General features: G+C 40.5%; 1 protein-coding gene across 2 annotated transcripts in view; it reads left to right on the forward strand.

Moving 5' to 3' along the window:
* Positions 1–21,261, forward strand: part of PPA2 (inorganic pyrophosphatase 2) — a 62,232-nt gene that overhangs the window by 26,110 nt on the left and 14,861 nt on the right. For both annotated transcript variants that reach the window (XM_006264022.4, XM_059722144.1), the window contains 4 exons: positions 2,502–2,588; positions 4,165–4,291; positions 16,229–16,356; positions 18,299–18,384. In XM_006264022.4, coding sequence (XP_006264084.4) covers positions 2,502–2,588; positions 4,165–4,291; positions 16,229–16,356; positions 18,299–18,384 — 428 coding nt within the window. The remainder of the gene's footprint in view (positions 1–2,501; positions 2,589–4,164; positions 4,292–16,228; positions 16,357–18,298; positions 18,385–21,261) is intronic.

Genomic DNA, 21,261 nt, shown 5'->3' on the forward strand with positions numbered 1-21,261 from the left:
AGGGAATCAATTGTCTTAATGGCTCATTTGTTCTTCACTCTGCAGGTATTAGGGATAGTCTCTTATTTTTTTAATGGTCATAATGTTCCACTAATCAAGCTAAACTTTTTTAGGGAAATTTTGCTTATTTTGCTGTCTGTTACATGCTCCCAGTTTCAAAGCCTCTTCAGCTTTTTTCAAAACCATGGATCCATCCATGGAGGTCAGTCTTCATCAGCAGCCAGGGATTGAGCTTTAGTTATGCAGGAAAGGGAGCACCCTCAGAGAGTTGACGATTAGGCTCTGTCCTTAATCTATCACTCTGGAAAAATCTTTTTTCTTCTGCCTTTCAAAAACAAGGTATGTATTTTCTTTGGGAGCATGTTATTTGTGAGAAAATCTGGTAATACTTTAAAGTTAGTGACTACAAAAATAAATATTGATGGTATGTGGGTAGCAGTATATTCAATGGAAAAGCAGCAGTGGATTCAAGAGAGGCCCTCCATTTCAAAGTGGAAGTTTGTTTTCCATTGTTCTTACTTGGAACAAATTAAGGTTTGCCTAAATTTAAAATTCTGGATTAAAACTAGGGCCATCACCATTAGCCAGTGTAGGTAGAACAATGGCAGCTCCCCTAATGAATCTTATCCTTCAGACAGTAGACATTCAGCAAGACGTGAGAAAAGTAAGTCTTATGGTAGCATTGTCTGGACAGTAAAGGAGCTCCTGCAAAGATGAATAGTCCTGCTGTCATTTTCCCTTCTCTGCTTCATCAGCATGAAATGGTGGCCTTAATAAATCAGTAAAATGTTCAGCAAATACATTTTATTTAGCAAGTGCACGAGTTTAACTTTTTGAAAGTTCACTAAATGCAAACCCCACTAGAGACAATGGAAAGACTCTCATTTGGTCAGACCTGTAGCCTGAAACTGTTCTTCACAAGAAAATGTCACATTATTTACCTTTTCTAGTTCAGAGGCAGAAACATCCAGATTTGAGGCATTGTAGCAAAAAAATCTTTTAAATGATCTTAGAGCTGTTTTACTAACAGAGAGGAGGCAGTACATGAGACTGCCTTGGAAAAAAATTCAGTATCTGGGTCTTTTCTTTCTCATCCAAATGGGCTGACCTAAATAACAAGCCCTTGTTTTGGGGCTGTGTTTTGCTCGTTGATTTCTAGTACGTTCATTATTTGAAAGAGAGAATGGAAAAATCCTCAAGCTGAAACAATTACCTACTTTGAAAGGCTAAAAAAGCCACAAAACGAGTGTCACTGATAGCAGTGAAATAACTTCTGATGATAAGCACTTACTAACAGTGGAAGGATTAAAACAATCCTGTTGTTAGTTTTAAAGATGACAACACTTTGTCAGGACACTTAAAAGGAAAGGTTAAGGCAACTTCCTGGTCAAAGACAGGAGCAGCACTGGAGCAGAGGAGCCAGCATTTGAAAAATTCCCATCCTGCTTGGGGCAGTGACATCTATTGAAATTGCCACTTGTTTATAGAGATATAATATGGGTTTGTGACAATACCAGGAGTGCAAGCCATAAATAAATAATGGGTTTCCAGTTGTAAAAGAGGTTTTTTTTTTTTTTTGTTCTAATATCGTATTGAAAGGAAATTGTACTCCTTTCATTGCACCCAGCCCTCTGAAAGATCATAAGATCATAGGCATTTGTCAGCACAAATAAAGCATACTTGGAAGTAGCTGATCATATTACAGAGTAGGCATTTGACATGCTAGTTTAGCCTAGCTAATATGGGTAACAATAGCAACGACTACGTGGTAGCCAAGGTTTTAGCGTGTACTCTCAGTAGCTTGCACCCAGGGTCTGTGATGGGCTCTGACCCTAATTTTTAGCAAAAATTGAATTCCTTACTACTGCATCTTGACTGCCATGGTGACATATACTAGCAGAGGTATTCTAGCATGTACTACAGTCAAATCTTCATTTTGCAGTTTAGAGACATAGAAATTAAGTGGTATGTTATGGATTGAGCAGCCAAGAAAAACAGTCACATAAGCGTTTAAATAGGCAAGGTTTAAACATGGATATACTTGGTTGAAAATCAGATCAAGCAGTAGTGTCCAAAAAATGGTTTGTAGACTATAAAACCTTTGATGATTCTGACAGCACACACGAGTTCATAAGTTTTTAGGTCAGAAGAGAGCATTTTGCCAACCTAATCTGATCTACTATGTAATATAGTCCATAGTTTTTTCATCCAGTAATTCCTACATCAAGTTCAGTAATTTCTGTTTGATTTTGAGCATATCTTTTAAAAACAATCCCAGTCTCCAGTTAGCATTTTTACCTGAAGAGGGTGTTGCTTGGTTAGGTGTGTTATCCAGGTTCACAAGATTTCCTGTCTTCTTTGACTAATCACATCTTTTGCAAGAAAGAGGGAGAGCTATGATTTTCAGTGATTTTCAATAATCTGCATAACTTGATGGCAAGAAAAAAAGAATTGTAACTGAAGTTTAATAATTAAATGTGTGTTTCTCATTCTTTTAACAGACCTGGGAAGATCCAAACCATACAGATAATAGCACAGGATGCTGTGGGGATAATGATCCCATTGATGTTTGTGAAATAGGCTCAAAGGTTTGTCTTAATTGCCAAAGTTATTTTTAATATTTTGGCAGCAGCTTTTTTTAATAGAGGGGAGGGAGGGGACCAGTCAGTGAGAAGAAGAGATTGCAGTAGTCAGGGCTGGGGGATGATAAAACATAGGAAAGATTCTCCTATGAAGCAGAAATGGGTGTTTTAGAGAGAAAGCAAGAACCCGTATTATGTAGAAGAGCCTGGATAATGGGCAAGGGAGAAAAGAAGAGTCAACAAAAACAAATTTTAAGGCTAAGTAACTGGCAAGAGAAACCTAGTTTTTGATGGTGCTAGACGAAGGAGAAAGAAGCAAAGAGAGAGTGCAGGGCTTTGGCAAGATAAATATAATGAATTCATTTTTTTAACTCGTAGAGTGAGAACTGGCAGCAGTATGTACAATTGGGAAAAGTTGTCTGAAAAACAGTGGAATTTTGCTGGACTGCCATGGGAGTTAACTACTGAGAGAGAATAGTTGATGCTGTGAAAGTGGTTAATATTACCCAGAGATAAGAAAGGGTAGAGATGGCAATCTGGTAGAGTTTATGGCATACTGCTGACTGAGATGGGTGTAAGAAGTGATATGAAAGGTCATGTGAAGTAGTAAGGAGGGGAGTTTATGGTCTGCAGGGAGCATATATTAATATGTTACTTCTCTGTCAGTGCTGTGCTAGGGCATTGGCAAGGCTCTCTTGTTTCTGCTTTTTACTTGCGTGTTGTATGATGTTGTTGATGTTTCTGGTTTTGTGCATGAGGGTCTGAAATGGTGATACCAGGGAATCTTGGGTACACAGTTGCCTACAAACTGAGGGGATTGGACTGTGTGGTCTAGGAGGCTCTTTTCATTTTAAGAAGGAGAGAAGTCATCCAAAGGTGATGTCCCTTGAGAACCTGGAGAAGCCCCTTGGAGCATCCATCTGAGAGGGAGATTGCTAAGGTTAAAGGCTGTTTCAGTGAAGGGGAAGGGTATAAATTTGAATTCTTGATGATCCAGAAGAGAGTTGGAGGAGAGGAAGTGAAGGAAGTGACTACAGCTAGAATAAACACTGGCACTCCTGGGGCTTGCAGGGAAAGGAGAAGATCAAGTTAGGGTTGTATTCGGGGAGTCAGTAGGTTCCATGTAGCTGTGGCTAGGTTCCATGTAGCGTCTATAGATGTAGGTTCACAGAAAGAAGCTGAGAGAGAGAGGAAGGAGCAGGTAAGAGGGATTAGAAAACAAACACGTGATGTCTTTGAGTCATGGAGTGGGGTGAAGATTTACAGGAAGGGGCGGGGGGCAGGGAGGAGCTGTGATGTAAAATAGGATAAGGGAAGAAAATTCTTGCTGGAATGTGTCAGTTTTCTTTTTGATTAAATTGCTGAGATCCTTGATCAGCAGTTAGAAAAGAATGGAGGGGAGAGAAGGGCAGATAGGCATAGGAATCAACCAGGGATAGTAGTAAAAAAAAAAAAAATTTCCCTTGCCAACTCTGTTATGTTCCTGGCAGAGCAACAAACCACTTTGTCTCTATGATAAAGAAAGAGGTTGTGAATATGTATCCTTTCTGTATCTTTCTGAGACTGTGGTGCTATAATTCAGGTTCGATCTTCTGGTGAGATTGTTCAGGTGAAAGTTCTGGGAGTTCTGGCTCTTATTGATGAAGGAGAGACAGACTGGAAGATTATTGCCATTGGTATGGATGACCCAGAAGCCGAGAAAATCCATGGCGAGTATCTTTATGTCTTTTTACTTGATGCATGTTTCAGTAAATGAACTTTGAGTCAGGGGTAACCCTGGAATTCAAAATGATTTATGTCAGAAAGTGTGTTTCATTACCTGATGTCCAGCTCCAGATTTAAATATGTGCACTTTGCTTTTGATTGCATGCCCAGTAGAGCACCATTTGACTCTAACACATGGACAGGAAGAGGCAGCTAGCCAAAAAACAATGGTGTGTGTATTCATTTATTCTCTTTGGCATGAATTCAGATGCCTTCTTCAAAGAGTGCGTGCCTGGATCTTACACTAACCCTCAGGGGGGGTAGTGAGTATCTCAAGATTCCCTCAGAAGATGTCACGCAGAGAGCCTTATGAGAGAAAACTTAAGTAATAGCAGTTGGAAAGCAATATAAAGTTTCATCCCTTGCCACATCTACACTCTTGCAAATGAGTTTTACTTAGAGCACCTTCTGCATGAGGATTTTTAGTTCATGTTAATATCAGAGGTACATCTTTGCACAATGAGGATGTCCCTGAATTTTCAGTGTCCTGCAGTCTTTGGCTCTGGTTCCCATGCCACTGAGAATATCACCATATGATACATTAGGGCCATTTGTGGTAGCAATAGCTTTCTTTGTTGGTAGTGTCATCAAAGAAGACAGATGTTAAAAGACAACTCAGTGCTGACAGACATGCAGGTCCCTGCCCTAACCAATGGGACTTTGCATAAAGTACTATGAGTTAGAGCGATCCCTCACCTCCACCTCCCTAGACATTCACCTGTTGGATGGGGGGGGATGGCTCAGGGGAGGCGGGAGTCGAGTCTGCCTGCCTGACCCACCATCAGAGCTGGGCTGATGCAGCCCCACTACTTGCTCCAGGCTTGGGTGCTGTCTGCAGGAAGGGAGGGGAAATGGGGGAAGGAGAGGGAGAGCTGCTGGCTGGGGTTTGTATGGCCTGAACTGAAGGAAGGGAGCGGGTGAGAGGCCATGAGGTGGGGGACTCCAATACATGTGCCCCCCCACTTCCAACTCAGGTCTGGCAAACCTCAGCCTGCAGCTCCCCCTCCCTTCCTGCAGACAGCACCAGGGGTGGGGCTGGGCTGCCATCGCACTGACAGATTGGCCCTAGGGAACACAAGTTCGACTCGAAGGTTGTATAGGTGGGACATCAACTCATTGCCCGATTGAAAAAATCAGTTGTTTACACTTCAAATAGATGAATCAACAGATCTCTAGAACAGTGCAATTTTGTGGGGTTTTGTTTTTATCATGGTGGGACCAGGGTTTTTTGACGAAATGGTGGTGGGATGTAAGGTGTGAAAGGTTGAGAATCCCTGCCCTAAGGCACTCCACTTGGGAGCGGGCGTCATCTGATCCTTCATTAGACGAGGGTTAATTTGTTGTGTGATCAGCCACTTTTTAAAGTATTCTGCAGTCGTGCATATGTGGCACGTCATGGCTGTAGAGTGCCAGTCTCATGACAAATGTAACTGCTGTCTGCACTGTCTATGTTAGACACCTCTAGCCTTTTAACATAGTCTTTAGAGGCTATCTTAAAAAATGTCATTCATCTGAAAAGCACTTACCTACAGCAGTGAAAAATGGTAATGCTGGTATGTCCTAATCCTGAAAGAAATTAAAAGAAACTAGTTTTTTCAGTGCTTATTTTATAAATACTTTTTCCTGTATATAGCTGGTCTTCCATTTTCCCCTGTTCTGAGTGGATTTTTTTGCCAATTAACAAGGGAAAAACCAGTTAAAAGATAACAAAATATATTTGTAAGGATAAACGTGGGATCATATACATTACTGAAATAACTACACTTCAGATGGGCAGTGTCCCCTTCAGTTGCCATGGATGACTGAGAGTTTCTATACTGCACACTGCAGTATAGTATAGAGATACCCACACTACATCAGGTACCAGAAGCAGTCTAGCCGCAGTAAGACAGAGCTTGTTTCTTGGTAAATTATTCCATGTGCAAATCTGTTCCTGCTTCTGGCACTTATGGTACCTTGAATACCTCTACTGTACACAGCAGACTATAGTGAAGACATGCCCTGAGCTACCTTTCTGTACTTCCTGCAAGCATTACTTTCAGAACAGGCCTGAGATGTCTTAAGGTAGAGGAAGGGATGTTTTCACTTTGCTTGTATTATACCTGTTCTTTGGCTAAACAGGACTTCACTTTTAATAAATCAAATCATTGAAAATTATGGTACTAAATATTGAGCAATGATTTGCAAGTTTAATTAATATGTTTTGAGACCAACTGCCCTATTCATTTGCAAGTGTGTAAGGAATTGTTTTGATAAGCTACTGAGCCATTTTCCTGGTGGCTGAGTGCAGTGAGAAAGCAAGTTGTTCTCCATAGCACTGGGCTGCTGTAAGTTAGATGGCCTTCCCCTTATTGTTGTTGAAGGTCACCATGACTTTGAGAGCACCTGTGAGTGATGAAAGGGAAGAAACCTTTTGGGTTAGTGTTGGTTAAAATTACTGGGGCAGATCAATTGCAGCATTGTGTTTCTGCTGGCCTACACTTTGGCTGTGGCTGAAACTAAGAAGTTTAACTTAAGGAAAGGAGATTCTCTCATTATTTGAATCAAATATACTCATGCTTTCCATAATGCACAGTGGAATGGGTGCCATCGTAAATTTTAAATAAAAATTGATTTCCCTGCTAAGTGATCTTGACAATTAATCAGTGTCATATTTAAAAATATTTCTTTTTTTAACTTCTCGTACTTTCTTCCGTAACTGAATCTGGTTGAGAGAGCGCCTGTCAAGGCACAAGTAGAATATATGCATGAGTGAAATGATAATGTTTGGTGCAGTAGCTCCATCTTAAATCTGTTTTTAGTTTGATGAATATTTTTGCCCTAAAGGATTTGGCAGTACTATGACAGAGCTGCAGTCCCCTTGGAACTGTAACATGAAATATTTAAAAATGGTTCAAACCCCCTCCCCCCCCCCCAAAAAAAAAAAAAAAAATACAAGCTGTTGCCTGTCATCTGTATATGCACACACTTGTTTTCTCAGGGAGAATATTTACCTAGCTATCCAGAATATTTGGGGGGTTTTTTGTAAACCCTGAAATCTGATTGTGTTCCTCCACTGTCTCTTTCCAGTAAGAAAGAATCTGAACCTGAAGCATAATCATTTGAATAAAAAATTATGAAAAAAAATGTACTCTCTATTAATCAGCGGCAAAATGTTCCTTATATTTAAGATAATTTCACTTCAGAGCCTATCTTGCACACTCAGCTCTTTTCTTTAAAAAGTTCTCCATCTGCTTCAAAAAAACTTGACTGTAGCTTCCAGTGTTTAGGAGTGATCCCGCTGCAAACAAACAAATCTGTTGGCATGTTCAGTACAAGATGTCCCATTATACTAGTCTTCTCCCTCTTCTGAGACATGATTTTTTAATTTAAATGGACAGTAGCTGTAGATAAAACTGAGACATTTCTCTCAATAATAGTTATGCTGGTGCCTTATGGTATATCTACTGCCTTACAGGGATGGATGAGACTAGGAATTGCTTTCTAAACCTCTCTCTCCAGTCATTTTATACCGTTTACTAAATGTTTGCAATTAGGCTGAGAATTCTCATATCTGGTCTCTGCCTGTCAGGTGCATAGTCTCCGGTGATGATTTGGGGGGAAAATTCTCAGACACCCAAGTGGTATGTGCTTGGAAATCATATGGTGTGTGTTAACTTTCTTGCTGATTTAAACACACACCAGGTAGTCCATATATTCCCGTTGTGGGATTTTGATCATTCTCATGACACCAATTGATTTCTGAAGACTTGACAGAATGTAAAACGGAGCAATCCCAGTTTTCTGAGCATTTCTCACTGTTCATTTACAGTTCTCTAAAGGACTCCAATCCTGCAGGCATTTACTGATAAATGCTGGTTTAAATTGGAAAGCCTGACTAGGAATCTCTCTCATACAGAGTAGAGAAAAAGCTGGAGTTTACAACTGCAATACCTATGACTAGCAAGAGGAGCTCAGCATCTCTTATAAGTGGTGTTTGGGAGCATGGGTCTAAGTACTTTGGACTGCACTTTATAATGTATTATGTTATATATTACAACTTTAATTGGAAGGGGCATGGACAAGCCCTATGTCAGTCAAGCCGTACATCACACACAACATTTCTCTTTGGGAGGGAGACAGGGTATAGAGAGATGTAACAGTTCTATTAATATCAATAGATAACACTACAAATTGATATGATTCAGCTGCTAGATCTGTATGAATCTGTAGCAATGCAGGTATAGCAAAACTGCCTCAATTTTAACCCTACTTCAGGGTCCAAGTTATGGTGATTTTAGCTGATGTGTGTCACTACAGCATCATGTAGACATAACAGCAAACAGCTACAGCCATGGGCAACTGTTGCCTCCTGAGTCTGGAGGGATACCCAGAGAAGCTGGTGGCAGGGATGGGGATGGCGAGCACCTGCAGAAGCTGGGGATGAGGTTGGCGAGCATCTGCAGAAGCTGCTGATGGCAGTGGTGGTAGGGGTTGGCTCTGTCAGGGGGGACATGTGCCTCCCGCTACCAGTTGCCTATGGCTGCAGCACACTCCTGAGCAACAGTTCCCCTGCTACCTTGAAAGTGCTAAAATGTAAGTTTATCCATAACTACTAGGAATGTGCGAAGCTTTGGTAGCCGATTCAGTTTGGAGGAGGTTTGGCCCAATTTGGGCCTGAATCTTTGAATCCGAATCAAATCAAGAGATCCATTAAAATGTCCAAATCAAACTGGAAGCCTCCGAATATTTTGGCGGTTCCTGCTCGCCTCCGCAGGGAGCTGTACCCAGGCTCCGTGCTGGCAAGTGGGGGCGGGGGGCCTGGAGGAGGGGGAAGGGGACCATGGGGGGACCCCTGCCCGGACCCATCCCCCACTGGCTCCCTCAGCCCTCCCAAGTGCTCCCCCAGCCTCCCCCCCCCCCATAGTTGCCCTGCCTGACCCCAGTATCCAGGCATTTAAAAAAAAACCCACAAAAACCTCCAGCACTCACTGGCTGCAGCAGCGGTGATTGGGGCCTCTGGGGGCTCGTGGCAGAGCCCCTGCGTGCAGCATGGGGCAGTGGGAGGCAGCGAGGATCACCACCCCTCCCCGCCTGGCACTTGCATGACAGTTGTAGCGGTGGAGCGTGGCTCTGCAGAGCACCACGGGGCTCTGTGCACTATCTGGGAGCTGGGCCCGCTCTGGCTGAGCGCTGCCGGCCTCCAGGTGACTGCTGGAGCCACCCCAGCGCCGGGACGCTGCGCTGTGCCCTGTCAAGCCACGCTGCACCTGTGTGATATGACAGCTGCCACGCAGGTGCCGGGGGGGGGGGGGGAGGGGGGGGGGGAATCCCTGCTGCCCTGTGCTGTCTGGGGGTCTCTGCCATGAGCCCCCAGAGGCCCCAATCGCTGATGCTGCAGCCAGTGAATGCGGGACTTTTTTTAAATGCCAGGATGCTGGGGCTGGGGGAGTAGGCAGGGGGTGGGTCCCTGCTCACTGCTGCCACATTCCTGCAGCCGACACTGCCGCCACCGCCTGTTCAATTCAGAGGAGGTTCAGCCCGATTCAGTGGCCGAATCAAAACAGGACGATGATTCGAATCACCTAATCGAATCACTGTGTCTCCGAATCGACTGAATCCAAAGCTGAATCAAATACTTGCTGCTCCTGCAGAGAAGGAGATAAATATGGAAATTTCCATTTGTGTGCAAGAAAAACCTGTTTCATAAAATGTGTGTATATCTATATAAACAGTCCATTTTCCGACCAAGCAGCTGCTACCCAGATGACCATCACTGGATGCAGTGAAGCAATTTAAGAATGAGGAAGTGGGTTGGATGTATATCTGAAACCGCTCTTCCACTCTGAAATTCTAAATCTTAAAAAGCATTACAGCTCTTGACTTTTGTATAATGTTTTGGCCAAGAGGAGAGGCAAATTCTTGGAGTAGAGATGTTTCCTGTCTGCTTGCCTCATAGTTGGACTTTTTCATATACTGAAATTCACATACATATCAGGTTCAATTTACTTTTCCTGAAAATTGAGAGGAATATTTGGGCATGGGTTTTTTTCTGCAAGTGAAAAGCCACAAAATGATGAAACATTTATATTGGCCAGGTTTGTTTGTTTTTCCCCCCAGAGTGGGTGATTTGAAAAGCTGCTTCTGAGAGGTCTTACAAATGCCTATTTTTTTGTAAAGTAATTGAGCCCCTTTCCTCAGGAAATCAGGCTATTTAAAAGTTTTTCAAGTTTTAAATGCCAAAGATCCCTAAATTAATGGGATCTGAAAATCTTTGCAATTTGGTTACTGGAACAATACCTGTGAATAATCCTATCTGTAAGTGAGTTCTATCAGTATAGGTATATTTATAATTTAGAGTATTGCCATAGTTATTGCACAGTATCAGCATCCCTTTCTCCACAAATAAGATGAGCTTTGTTGTTCATAAATGGAATACAGGCCAGTGGGCAGTGTTTGACATTTTTGATTGTTTTTTATTCATCGTAGGTGGTGACCATACATGGCTTAGTAACATCTCTTAAATTTTAAGCCATGTGGCTGATCCTTAACTGAAAATAAAGCATATTGCCTTATTTGGCTTCACATACTCCATATATCCTTCTGTGTGGGATTACATTTAGAGGCAGATCATGAAAGCCTTTGTTGTGAATTTGTGTAAGCATTCAGCATAAAGAAATGAGTTATCTGTACTGAGGCTCTTTTCTCGCAACCTCTCTCCCATTCTGGAGAAAATTCAAATGCCTTTATATGGAATGTAGCTGCTGCTTCCTGTAAATGTTTATAAGATGTTATTAAAAACATATGTCCTCTCTTCCCACAGACCTTGTTTAGAAAGCTTGCTGCAAGCATGTTGTTTTAGCTTTGCTTGCAAGAAACAGCATCTGTTGTACTAAAAATGGTAGTTTTATACAAATGTTTTTATCACTTCCTTTTGTAAGACCCGATAGAATTGGAAGCTGTGTTTGCATTGGCTCTTTCCTTTGACAAAGAGTTAGCAGTAGTTGTTCGTGCCAACCTCTAGAGACTTTCCTTATTGAAACCAAACTGCTTATAGTTAATTTAATAACAGCTACTTTTGTCATGTACTTTTTTTAAGTCTTGGATTTAGTTAGGTGCTCATGGAAGTAGACAGGGAGGATGAAGAAACCACCCCTAAGCCTCTATCAATGTGTATGGATGCTTTATTATCTAAGGAGGACTCCTGTCATTCCCATCCTTGACCTCTCTGAGCAGACTTTGACAACAGAGATAAACAAAGAAATTTTTTTACTAGGCCACACATTTGCTGTTCACACACAAGCATAGTTTTTTTAATTTCAGCCTTACTGTGCACATCTCTAAGGCCAGCATGTTGTCCCTATGACTCTGATGTGGAGGAGGCTGAGCTCATCCAACTCCTGTTTGCTTCTGTCCTCGTGCAGGTGTGAAACCAGACTTCTCTGGAATTAGTGCTTTAAATCACTGCACCTCCTACAAATACCTGTTCTTTTGTTCCTCGTGAAAGCTCTTGAGGATTCCTCCTCCTCCTTTTCCATATTTTCAATCCAGTCTTCACATGGCTAGTGTTCTCTTAGCTTTGGATACACTGTTAATGAGCTTTCCTTCTGAGCTCATCTGTGGTGCCTCCCCAGAAGGAGTTGGTGAGGACTGATCAAGGTTTTCTTAAGCCCGAGGCTGAGTGGGCTCTTAAGCCCAGCGTGGGCTTTAGTCACACTTTCCTCCGGCAGAATAAAACATGGTGTGGTTACAGGAATTATAATTTTAAAATTATTTTGGTATTCTGTAATTAGAGACCGTGAGATCCTTAATAAAGAGTAGCAAAGAGTATAAATGATGTAACAATTGCATTGTTATCATGTGATACTGTATGAGCTGTTATGTTTGTATGATTTAGTAGTGGTACCACTTGAACCCTGCTTCATTCAGGGCCACTGCTAATTTGAGTTAGCTCACTTTATATTTACAGAATTATGCAGCTATAACAGGGACAGCATAACAGCTGCAGCATGCTCCCAAGCAGCAGCTTCCCACCCCGGTTTAAAGTGGCTAAAACATATGTTTGTCCATGCCCTCTTAGAAAAAAGATTTGGAAAAGGGAATCAAACAAGCATCTTGTCCCCTTCACAGATGCAGTGAATACTATCATATTCCCATAATGTGCATTTGTCAGTTGATCTAGTCTAGGGCTTCCCCAAACATGGTTTGTGAGCTTTTTGGAAGTAGTACACATGGGTATGGTGGTCTGTTCCTTTTAAGGAATAATGGGATCCAGGAAGTAGCCAAAATCTGTTCTATGATGTGTTCCCCTTTAAGGGAAACTGGTATTTTCAGTATTAGCAGAAGCAAGGGGTGGGAAGGGGGGAGGAGGAGGAGCAGGGAATGGAGCCAAGTACTATTCAGGTATCTACCTTCCTAATTTGCAACCATTTACCTGTTATGTTACTCCCAAAGGAGAGGAGAGAAGGAAAGTGCAAATAGCTGGATTGGAGAATTTAGTGGGAATGTTGAATCGAGAGAGGTTCCCAAGTAGGGGAACTGGAAACAAAAGCGAAACTTAGTGACCTGGGAACCCGTTTGGATCATGATACAGATGCAGCAAAGATGGCTAGGGGCCCTTGAACCAGGTGAAAGGAGTGAGTGAATTCAAGAACTAGAGATACTTGGAGGACATAGAAAGCTTACACAAATTGTAGCACACTGCCAAGAAGGAGGGCTTTAGAGTATCTTAGCTTAGTGGGAGGGAGTGCAGGGGGGAGCACAGGAAGGGAAGTATTGTGAATTCAGGCACCAATGCAGACTCTTCAGAGAGTCTCCAGGAGTGGCAGTGCTTGCTGTCTCAGAGGGAGCTAGTGACAAATATGGAAGACTTGGAGCTGAAGCTGTCTGGTGCTCTGAAAAAGACTCATTTTCCAATAAGACTCCCCCATCTTTTTTCCCTTCTTTGCCCTCTAACACACATACACTTGTCCGTTCCCAAAGCCTCTCTGCATTTTACCCAGAATGTCTGCTTTCAGCCTAACCTTAGCAGCTTCTGACTTTAAGGCTCCTGCTACATGCTATATATTACAGAATTAACTAGTTAATTCACGTGCAAAGTAATTATAACATGATAAAAATGACTATCTGGGTATAAAAAGGGCCAACCCACTATAAAGCTAGCATTTGAAAATGTGTAACAACTGTTACCGCTGGTTTCTCTCCAACTTAAATTTGAACATGTAGCACAGCCCTATCACTCAGGCTACCCCTGCCAAACTCCATCTTCCCATTATTTTCACCCAGGCAGATGTCCAGCAGCCAGATTAGAACATGATTTCACTCTGAGTCTATAAACACTGAGGCCTGTGAAGGCCTAAAATATGCCGGCAGAAAAAAAGCAGACTTTGTGGTACTTGAAACTTTTTTAAGGAGGAAGATACAAGAGCCAGTCAAGTTTAGAAACTGGTGATACAGACTTTCAGATACAAGCTAGTGGACATCAGTGTTGCCTGTAGAATAACTGCAAGTATTTAGTCTCCTAAATTAGGTCTGCTCTGATGCTGTCATTCATGGACTATTGGGTGGTAGTCTGTGTATGGAGAGCTACACAGTCACATAGTGGTAGCATTCCTTCTCCTCTGCAGCTTGTTAGTGGAGCTTGAAACAGCAGGAGACCAGTCTAGAGCCTCATGTTAAAGGTTAGATCAATTTTACAAAGATACTTAGGCAACCAGAGATTAGGTTCCTCTTTAGGCTCTACAAGAAGCCTGTACCCATCTGTAGGTTCCTAAATAACTCTGTAATTGCATCCCACAGTTCCATAAGGGAGAGAGGAGATGATGCAGGGAGTGAATCCAGAATCATTGTTGGGGCTGTAGTTCCACCAATGCTGGATGAGATATGTACAAACAAGAAGGGAATGAAGAAGGTAGGCAATACACCCTGGAAATGGTGGGGGAGGGAAAGCAATAAGGTGGCCTGGAAACAGGATGGGAAAAGGAAGCAAGTAACAGTAGAATATATGCATAGGGGGAGAATGATAAGGCTGCAGAGAATAGGGAGGAGAATGGGATCAAACAGTAGGGAGTCATACGTTATGAAGCAATACAGCCACAGGATCCAGTGAAATGCAGCTCCTAATTCTATTGGGTGAGCATAGAATAAGCAAAAGTAGAGTGTACAGTGTGAATAGCTTTTTTGAAAAAATCCTGATTATGTTACAGATGGTTCAAATGTAATACTTTGCCATATAAACAGTGGGTTGTAATGTTCAAAAGTAAAATGCCATGAAAGGCCGCATAATTGCAAACAAGAGTGCAGGTGGGCTCTATGTAGTCCACACTGTGCACAAGTGTGGGACACACACATTTAGTTTTGAAATCCTCTTTGCCTTTGTGCACAGTAAAATCACTATGACAGTGTCACTAAGAAAGGAGTTGAATGTAGGTACATAGCACTTTCCTTGCCATTGAAGACTTGTATGTAAGCACGTGATTGTGAATCAGAATGCCATTGCAGGTGCAAAGCTAATGACACCGTAAGAGGAAGTGTTCTGGAAAAAAGCCAAATTTCTGTGTTGTTATGACTTTTGAGATTTTCCTTTTCCTATATTTTGAACTATAGGAAACAACAAAATAAAGCAAGAAACCACACACACAGATCAGTCAAAATGCAGTCTGCAGCATGTCTTCCCTTATAAAGAACTGTAATTCTTAAAAAAAAAATTACCCTCAGAGCTTGGGCTGTATTAAATTTAATGACACAGGTATTTATTTTTTTTTAATTAAAACTGGTGTTTGCAACTTATTTTTGACTCCTTTATTTTGGACTTGTTGCTGAAAGACATATATTGCAGGAGGAAAATATTGCCTGAAAAAATATTTTCAGTTTAAGGTAAAATCCATCTCAAATCTTTATGTTTGCATAATGGTTCTGGAATGGGATTTCAGGTCAGGCTAGGTTAAGAAACAACATGCTAATGATTTCATTTGTGAGAAAATGTTAAACTTATTCTGTGACAATAAGCATGTCTGTGCCATTTGGAGTCCAGAGGTGAGTCTAGGAGGTAGCTGTCAGGAGAGGAGTGACAAAACATCCATGGTCCTAGTATACCCCTTAGCAAAGAGGGTGAGAGTTGACAGGATTGAAGGATCCAAACAGAGGTGGGCTGTTCATTTCTGGCTTGCATTCACTTCCTTCTGAAACCCATCATCACGTGCTCTTCCATGGAAGGATGCCCTGCAGAAGACATGCATTCTCCTTCGTGCTCTGCCTCTTTCTTGTGCAGTTGGATCTCATTAATTCTGCTGCCAGGTGGTCTGTACCTGTGGAGGAAATGGTAGAATTTGCTCATCATTGCAAAGAAATAGTACCCCTTTTGAGAATACTTGACACTTACTGCTTATTACATTTACCCTTCTTGTACCTAATGGGCCAAATCCAGAGGTAATGTGTGCTATGATCCTTATTTACTTTTTTTTAGGTTTTCTTTCCTACATCAGGCATGTCTCTTCTTTAACGTGCTAATTTAATTTTATTCCTTAATCAGAAAGGCCTGATGCAGTTGCTGGAAAATAAATCTTACAAAGAAATCTGTGTATCATATGAGGTACCTACTAAAATGGGAGAGGATATAAATACAGATTTTTCTTCTCCTTTTGTCTAAGGCGGTCTTTTTATTTATTGGCCTTTTGGGTCTTAATTATTAAAGATCAGGAGGCAGCTGGTTTACTTATTTAGTGTGGTGGTGGTATCATAAAATAGCAACTACGAGTAGCTGATATAAGACTATGAGATTCCCTGATGAGTTTGAAAATATTGAATGAAATCAAATTGCTTGCAAATATTTTACAAGCCTTAAAAACAGATGTGACCAAAATTATGAGCAAAAATGTGATACTTTTTTTTTTTAATACCTACAGATATTGATGATGTCCGGAAGCACAAGCCAGGTTATCTTGAAGCTACAGTTGACTGGTTCCAATTATATAAGGTCCCAGATGGAAAACCGGAAAATCAGTTTGCTTTTAATGGAGAGTTTAAGGACAAGGTGACTTAAAGATGCATCTTGGTAGCCTGTGTGTTTTATGAATGATATATCATAGAATTTTTGGAGTTGCCTACCAGGAAGTGAGAATGCTGTATGTGGAGCTCATAATGGAATAATGCTGTGTCAGTGGTCTTTAAATATAGTATATGGAGTTAGGGATTTATCATCAAACTTTGTATTTGCTTACTTTTTTCTTATTTTTGCAAGATGAAAATCTTAATCCATATAGCAGGGAGAATTTTGAAAAGGTCTTATCTTTTATAAATGTAGGTGACTAACCAGTGTTGCAAATTTCATTATAACCCAAGGAAATATTTTTTTAAACACGTGTAAAACATTAAGTTACACTGTAAGGGCGTTCTATACATGCATATTATTTTGGAGGACTGGAACCATATTTTTCATTATTTTTGTCCTAGTAAACAAGATGGTGAATACATTTTTTCTTTTAAATCTAGGCTGTTGTTTTTTCTTGACATATTTGCAAGGCTGTATATTTCAAAAAAAGAAATATGTTACATGTTTTTTCATACTTGGTAGCTGCCCAAAGTTTAATTTATTTATTTTTTGTTAATTTTGAGTAAAAATATTTCAGCATTTTTTTACTTGAAGGCTGAAAAAATATTCCTGTTTTTAGGGGGGAAAATTCCTATGAGTTAACTGTTTGTTTTTAAAATGGCCAGTGTTTGAAAGGATGACAAGCTGGGAAATAGTACACTCTAAAGATGCTGTGTGAACTTTTCCAGAGAAAATATGGTTTTATTTGATATTTTAAAAATTACTTACCAGGAACACCTGGTAGAGCAGCAATTCTCAATCATATTAGACTTAAGGCACCTTTTGGAAAATTCTAGTTCTTAGTTTTCATGTGTTTTTTACTACAGAAAAATGATAGAGCAATACTTCTGTTGCAAAGAACTCAGACAAACTACAGCAGGTCAGAAGGTTTTTATGCTATAAATTCCTATTTGAAATCTCTGGCTTTATCCTGTGCATCATGTTTGCACACCTCTCATCACTGGCATTGTGCATCACCCTTGAAAGGATCTCAGGGCACCTGAGGGTGGGCACCCTGGTTAAGAATCACTGTTGTAGAGTTTTTTGGCTAAGAATTATACACACTGGCCTCTATGTAAGTTAGTTAGTTTAGTTTTGCAACAAGCTGTGTGAGCTCTAAAATTCCTTTAACTGATGCAGACAACTTCCTAGGTTCCTGTGGTTAAAACATTTCCTTCTCCTGCTCTTCTCACTAAAAATATATTTTAGCTTAGTGAATATGTTTAGAAAGCTGCAAGGCTCAATCAAAAGTTCTGCTCCAAGCTCTCCCATTGACTGCCCTTCTGAATATTCTGCATTTGCAGTTCTTACCTGGTAAGGCATGAACAAGGCTGTGGCCAAAATTGTTGGAGACCAGGGTTATAATATTCCCTAAATACCTTAGCCTACACACAGTATTTTGAAGCAGTATGGATACACCTCAGGCAGTCGTAAAGTAGGGAAATGTCAATTTAATGCTAAACGTGCAACCTTAACTCTGACCTTAATGTGCAACCTTAACTCATACATTACAAAACAGTCTTTCATTACAGGCTCATGTATTATTTCTCATGTGACATGCAGCATTTCTTCTACTGTAGGCCCACATGTGACATCCTGAACTTTTAAAAATTTTTGTAGATACACACAGATTTCATTTTTTTTTCATAGATTCTCCTGATTGTTTCTAGCTGCTTATCAAAAAGGGAATTTGGATATACTTGATGGGTAGTGAGGATTATTTTTGCTGTTGCGATGTATTATTTTAGGGGTCTCCTCTGAGGCCTCATTAAAGTTCTGGAAGTTGTACCATATGAAATTGCATTTTTAATAAACTAGTTCTTTGGGATTTTTAAAAATGTGATATCCTTTTAAATCATAAAACTTTTTTCTTGATATAAACTAGGAGTTTGCTATAGAAATTATTAAATCTACGCACGAATACTGGAAAGCTTTGCTTCATAAAAAGGCGGATGGAGGTGCTATAAAATGGTAAGTGTCCAGTATAAACTATCTTGGTTTATACTGTTTTCATTCTGATGGTATCCTCTATGCAGCATCTGTGTATGAACACTTAGATTTTTGTTTTGAAGTGACAGTTGCATTTTTGTTTTTACAGAACTCAAATGCATAATTGTTTGTATAGTAACTGTACATAAAAAAGATATTGATTACAGAAGTTATGTGAATGAGTTATAATGTAACTTTAGTGATAGCGTCAAAAAACTTTTTGTAGTCTGTTAGTGTTTTAGTTTCTGCAAAATACTGATAATTTTGAATTTCTTTTAATGTATATTTCATAAATTTGTAATAATTCAGATGTAGTTGCTGAATACATTGCTAAAAAGACCTTTTTTCACTTTAAGTAAAAAGATAATTGGCATAGTGGTAGTAGCCATTTATAATGATATAAAGCTGTACAGTGAAATTAAAAAAAAAATTAAAAATAAGGAATTTAGTTACAAAAACCAATGAAATATATACTGTATTTACTCAAATATAAAACAGGTTTTTCCCCTAAATCAGCAAAGCAGAGAAAAGCCCCTCATCTTACATTTGCATATAAGGGAACCACATTAAATATATTGCCTGTCTTTGAACTGCTGGTAAAAGCAGCGTGTACTCAGTAATGGGAACCAACTATGAAGTTAATTAAATGCACCCAGTGCTAAGCGCAACTATAAAGTATATGGCCTATATTGGGCAAACGTGCCGATGGGAACCTACCACAAGGATATGTTAGTGCAGCCTATCTGAGTAAGCCATATGGTACTGTCCATTGAGCACAGTTTCCCTTAGTGCCAAGTCTTTTCCAAGTCATGGTGAACCACTACACTGCATGCATTGCAAATTCTTTATCACTCCCACAGCTAAGCTGCGCCTTTTCTTATACACTTCCAATGATTCCTGTTTCTTCACTAGCTTTAAATGTGTGGCAAACCTCACCAAATGGAGCCCCAAAGTTTACCCAGAATCCCTCTGTCAGGCCATTTCTCAGCCTGTCACATATGATTAGGGTGGCTCTGCCCTCCATGAGGTGAAATCAGACCAGATTGTCCTGCACCTCATCTGCATATAAAGTTTTGGAGGATCCCAGAACTCATGACAAGAATACCTGGTGCCAGTCATGAGGTGTGGGTTAATTAACACATGGATCCTTTGTGGAGGCTTTTTGGAGTACACACACATAATAAAAAGTGCTAAGTTGGGGGGTTACCATGGCTTGAGATCCTATTGACCGGTAGGGCCCAGCCCAATGAACTATGTAGTAAATCATGAGCTTTTTGCTTTTCGATTAATATGCATAGTTTGTACTTTATATAAGTAGGTGCCAAACCGCTGCTTTAAAATATATTCATGGAGTATCTATGCTAAAACTTGCAGCAGTTTCAAGAAAGATAAAATACATAATTTCTGGGTGAACTTAAGTCAATGGGTACTACGTGCAAATTGCTACAGCTATGTTTATTTCAAGGTAATTTTTTTCAAATTTGTTCCCTACTTCCATGTGTTCAGGGAGAGCAGGGTCTGATAGTAAGGGAGGGGAAAGAAGTTAGGGTGGGGGAGGGTAGAGGGCAAAGGGGCTACCTGACTCCCCAGATTTCTTTTCCCTGCTGTAGCAATGAGAGGTGGACAAATTGAAGACAAACCTCTAACAATTTGATTCTTTACCTGGAAAATTATATCACAATTATGAATTTTCCATAAATAGAATCTATTTATTATGGGGGTTGTCATATAATCATGGTCATATTATATTTGAATAAATATGGTATTAGTTACGTCTCTTATTTTGTCATTAAACTCCCATTGTGTACTTATGATCATCTGCTGTTCTGAAATGTCAACAAGCTGTCACATAGATTCATACCTTTGAAATCCTTATTTTTCTGTACTCCTCAAAATGTTTTTTGGGTTGGGAACATGTCTGAGAGAGTCTCTATGACACAGTTCTAACAAATCATCTGCCCATTATTTATTCATTACCTTTAGTACTGTTATTATATTTAGATGTTTCAATAATACCTCAAGTCTTTACCTGCATGTAGACTGCATGTAGTAGGTGCCTATGCATCTATACTGTAAACCAGTTCCTACCACGAAGAGCTTATTGGCTAATTTAAGGATGGCCTTTTTAAGTATTACCTCCCTTTTAGGGACAGGGTGACTGAGGTGCCTAAAGTCACACTGGAAGTCTATGACAGAGCCTGGAATTGAACCCAGTTCTTCCAGCCTCTGCCCTTCCTGCCCTACCCTTGTATAGGCCTGCCCTGAGAGGAAGCTGGACGTAATTTGGTGTGGAGGTGATTTCCTTAAGAGTTGGTCATTGGCCAGATGTGATCCTTGTTAAGTGACATTTTTTTCTCATAATGAGAGTTTTGTTTAACATCCTTTGTTTAAATACAGTCTAAAAAATTGGTAAAACTAAAAACAAAAGCAAACAAAAAAGATGTATTGCTTTTTTATAATAGGTTGACTCTGTAGCTGTATCTGATGGTTTACATTGCAACTGCATGCCTCCCATTAACTTTGTAAAGAAAACTCAAGTGGAAAGGTGTACTGTACATCTCAGCGTAACTATGTTATTGCTTATTGGTCCGTACTTTGACCTAAAGCAATGGGCATCAAACCAGTGTGCAATCAACCCTTTATAATACCATATTTACTCAATTTCAGAGCAAGGGTAAGCAGTGGGGGTGGGAGGGTGGCATAAGGGAGAGAAGTTGCAGGGACAGGGGTCCAAGGCTGCAGGGGGGCAGAAGATGGGAGGTGGGGGCAGGAACAAGGGAGCGGGGGTAAGCGGGTGGGGGGCAGGGCAAGGGACAAGCTGCCTCCTCTCTTCCCCACTGCCTCCACACTACCTGCACC

Source organism: Alligator mississippiensis, chromosome 2 (assembly GCF_030867095.1).
Source record: "Alligator mississippiensis isolate rAllMis1 chromosome 2, rAllMis1, whole genome shotgun sequence".
NCBI lineage: Eukaryota > Metazoa > Chordata > Crocodylia > Alligatoridae > Alligator > Alligator mississippiensis.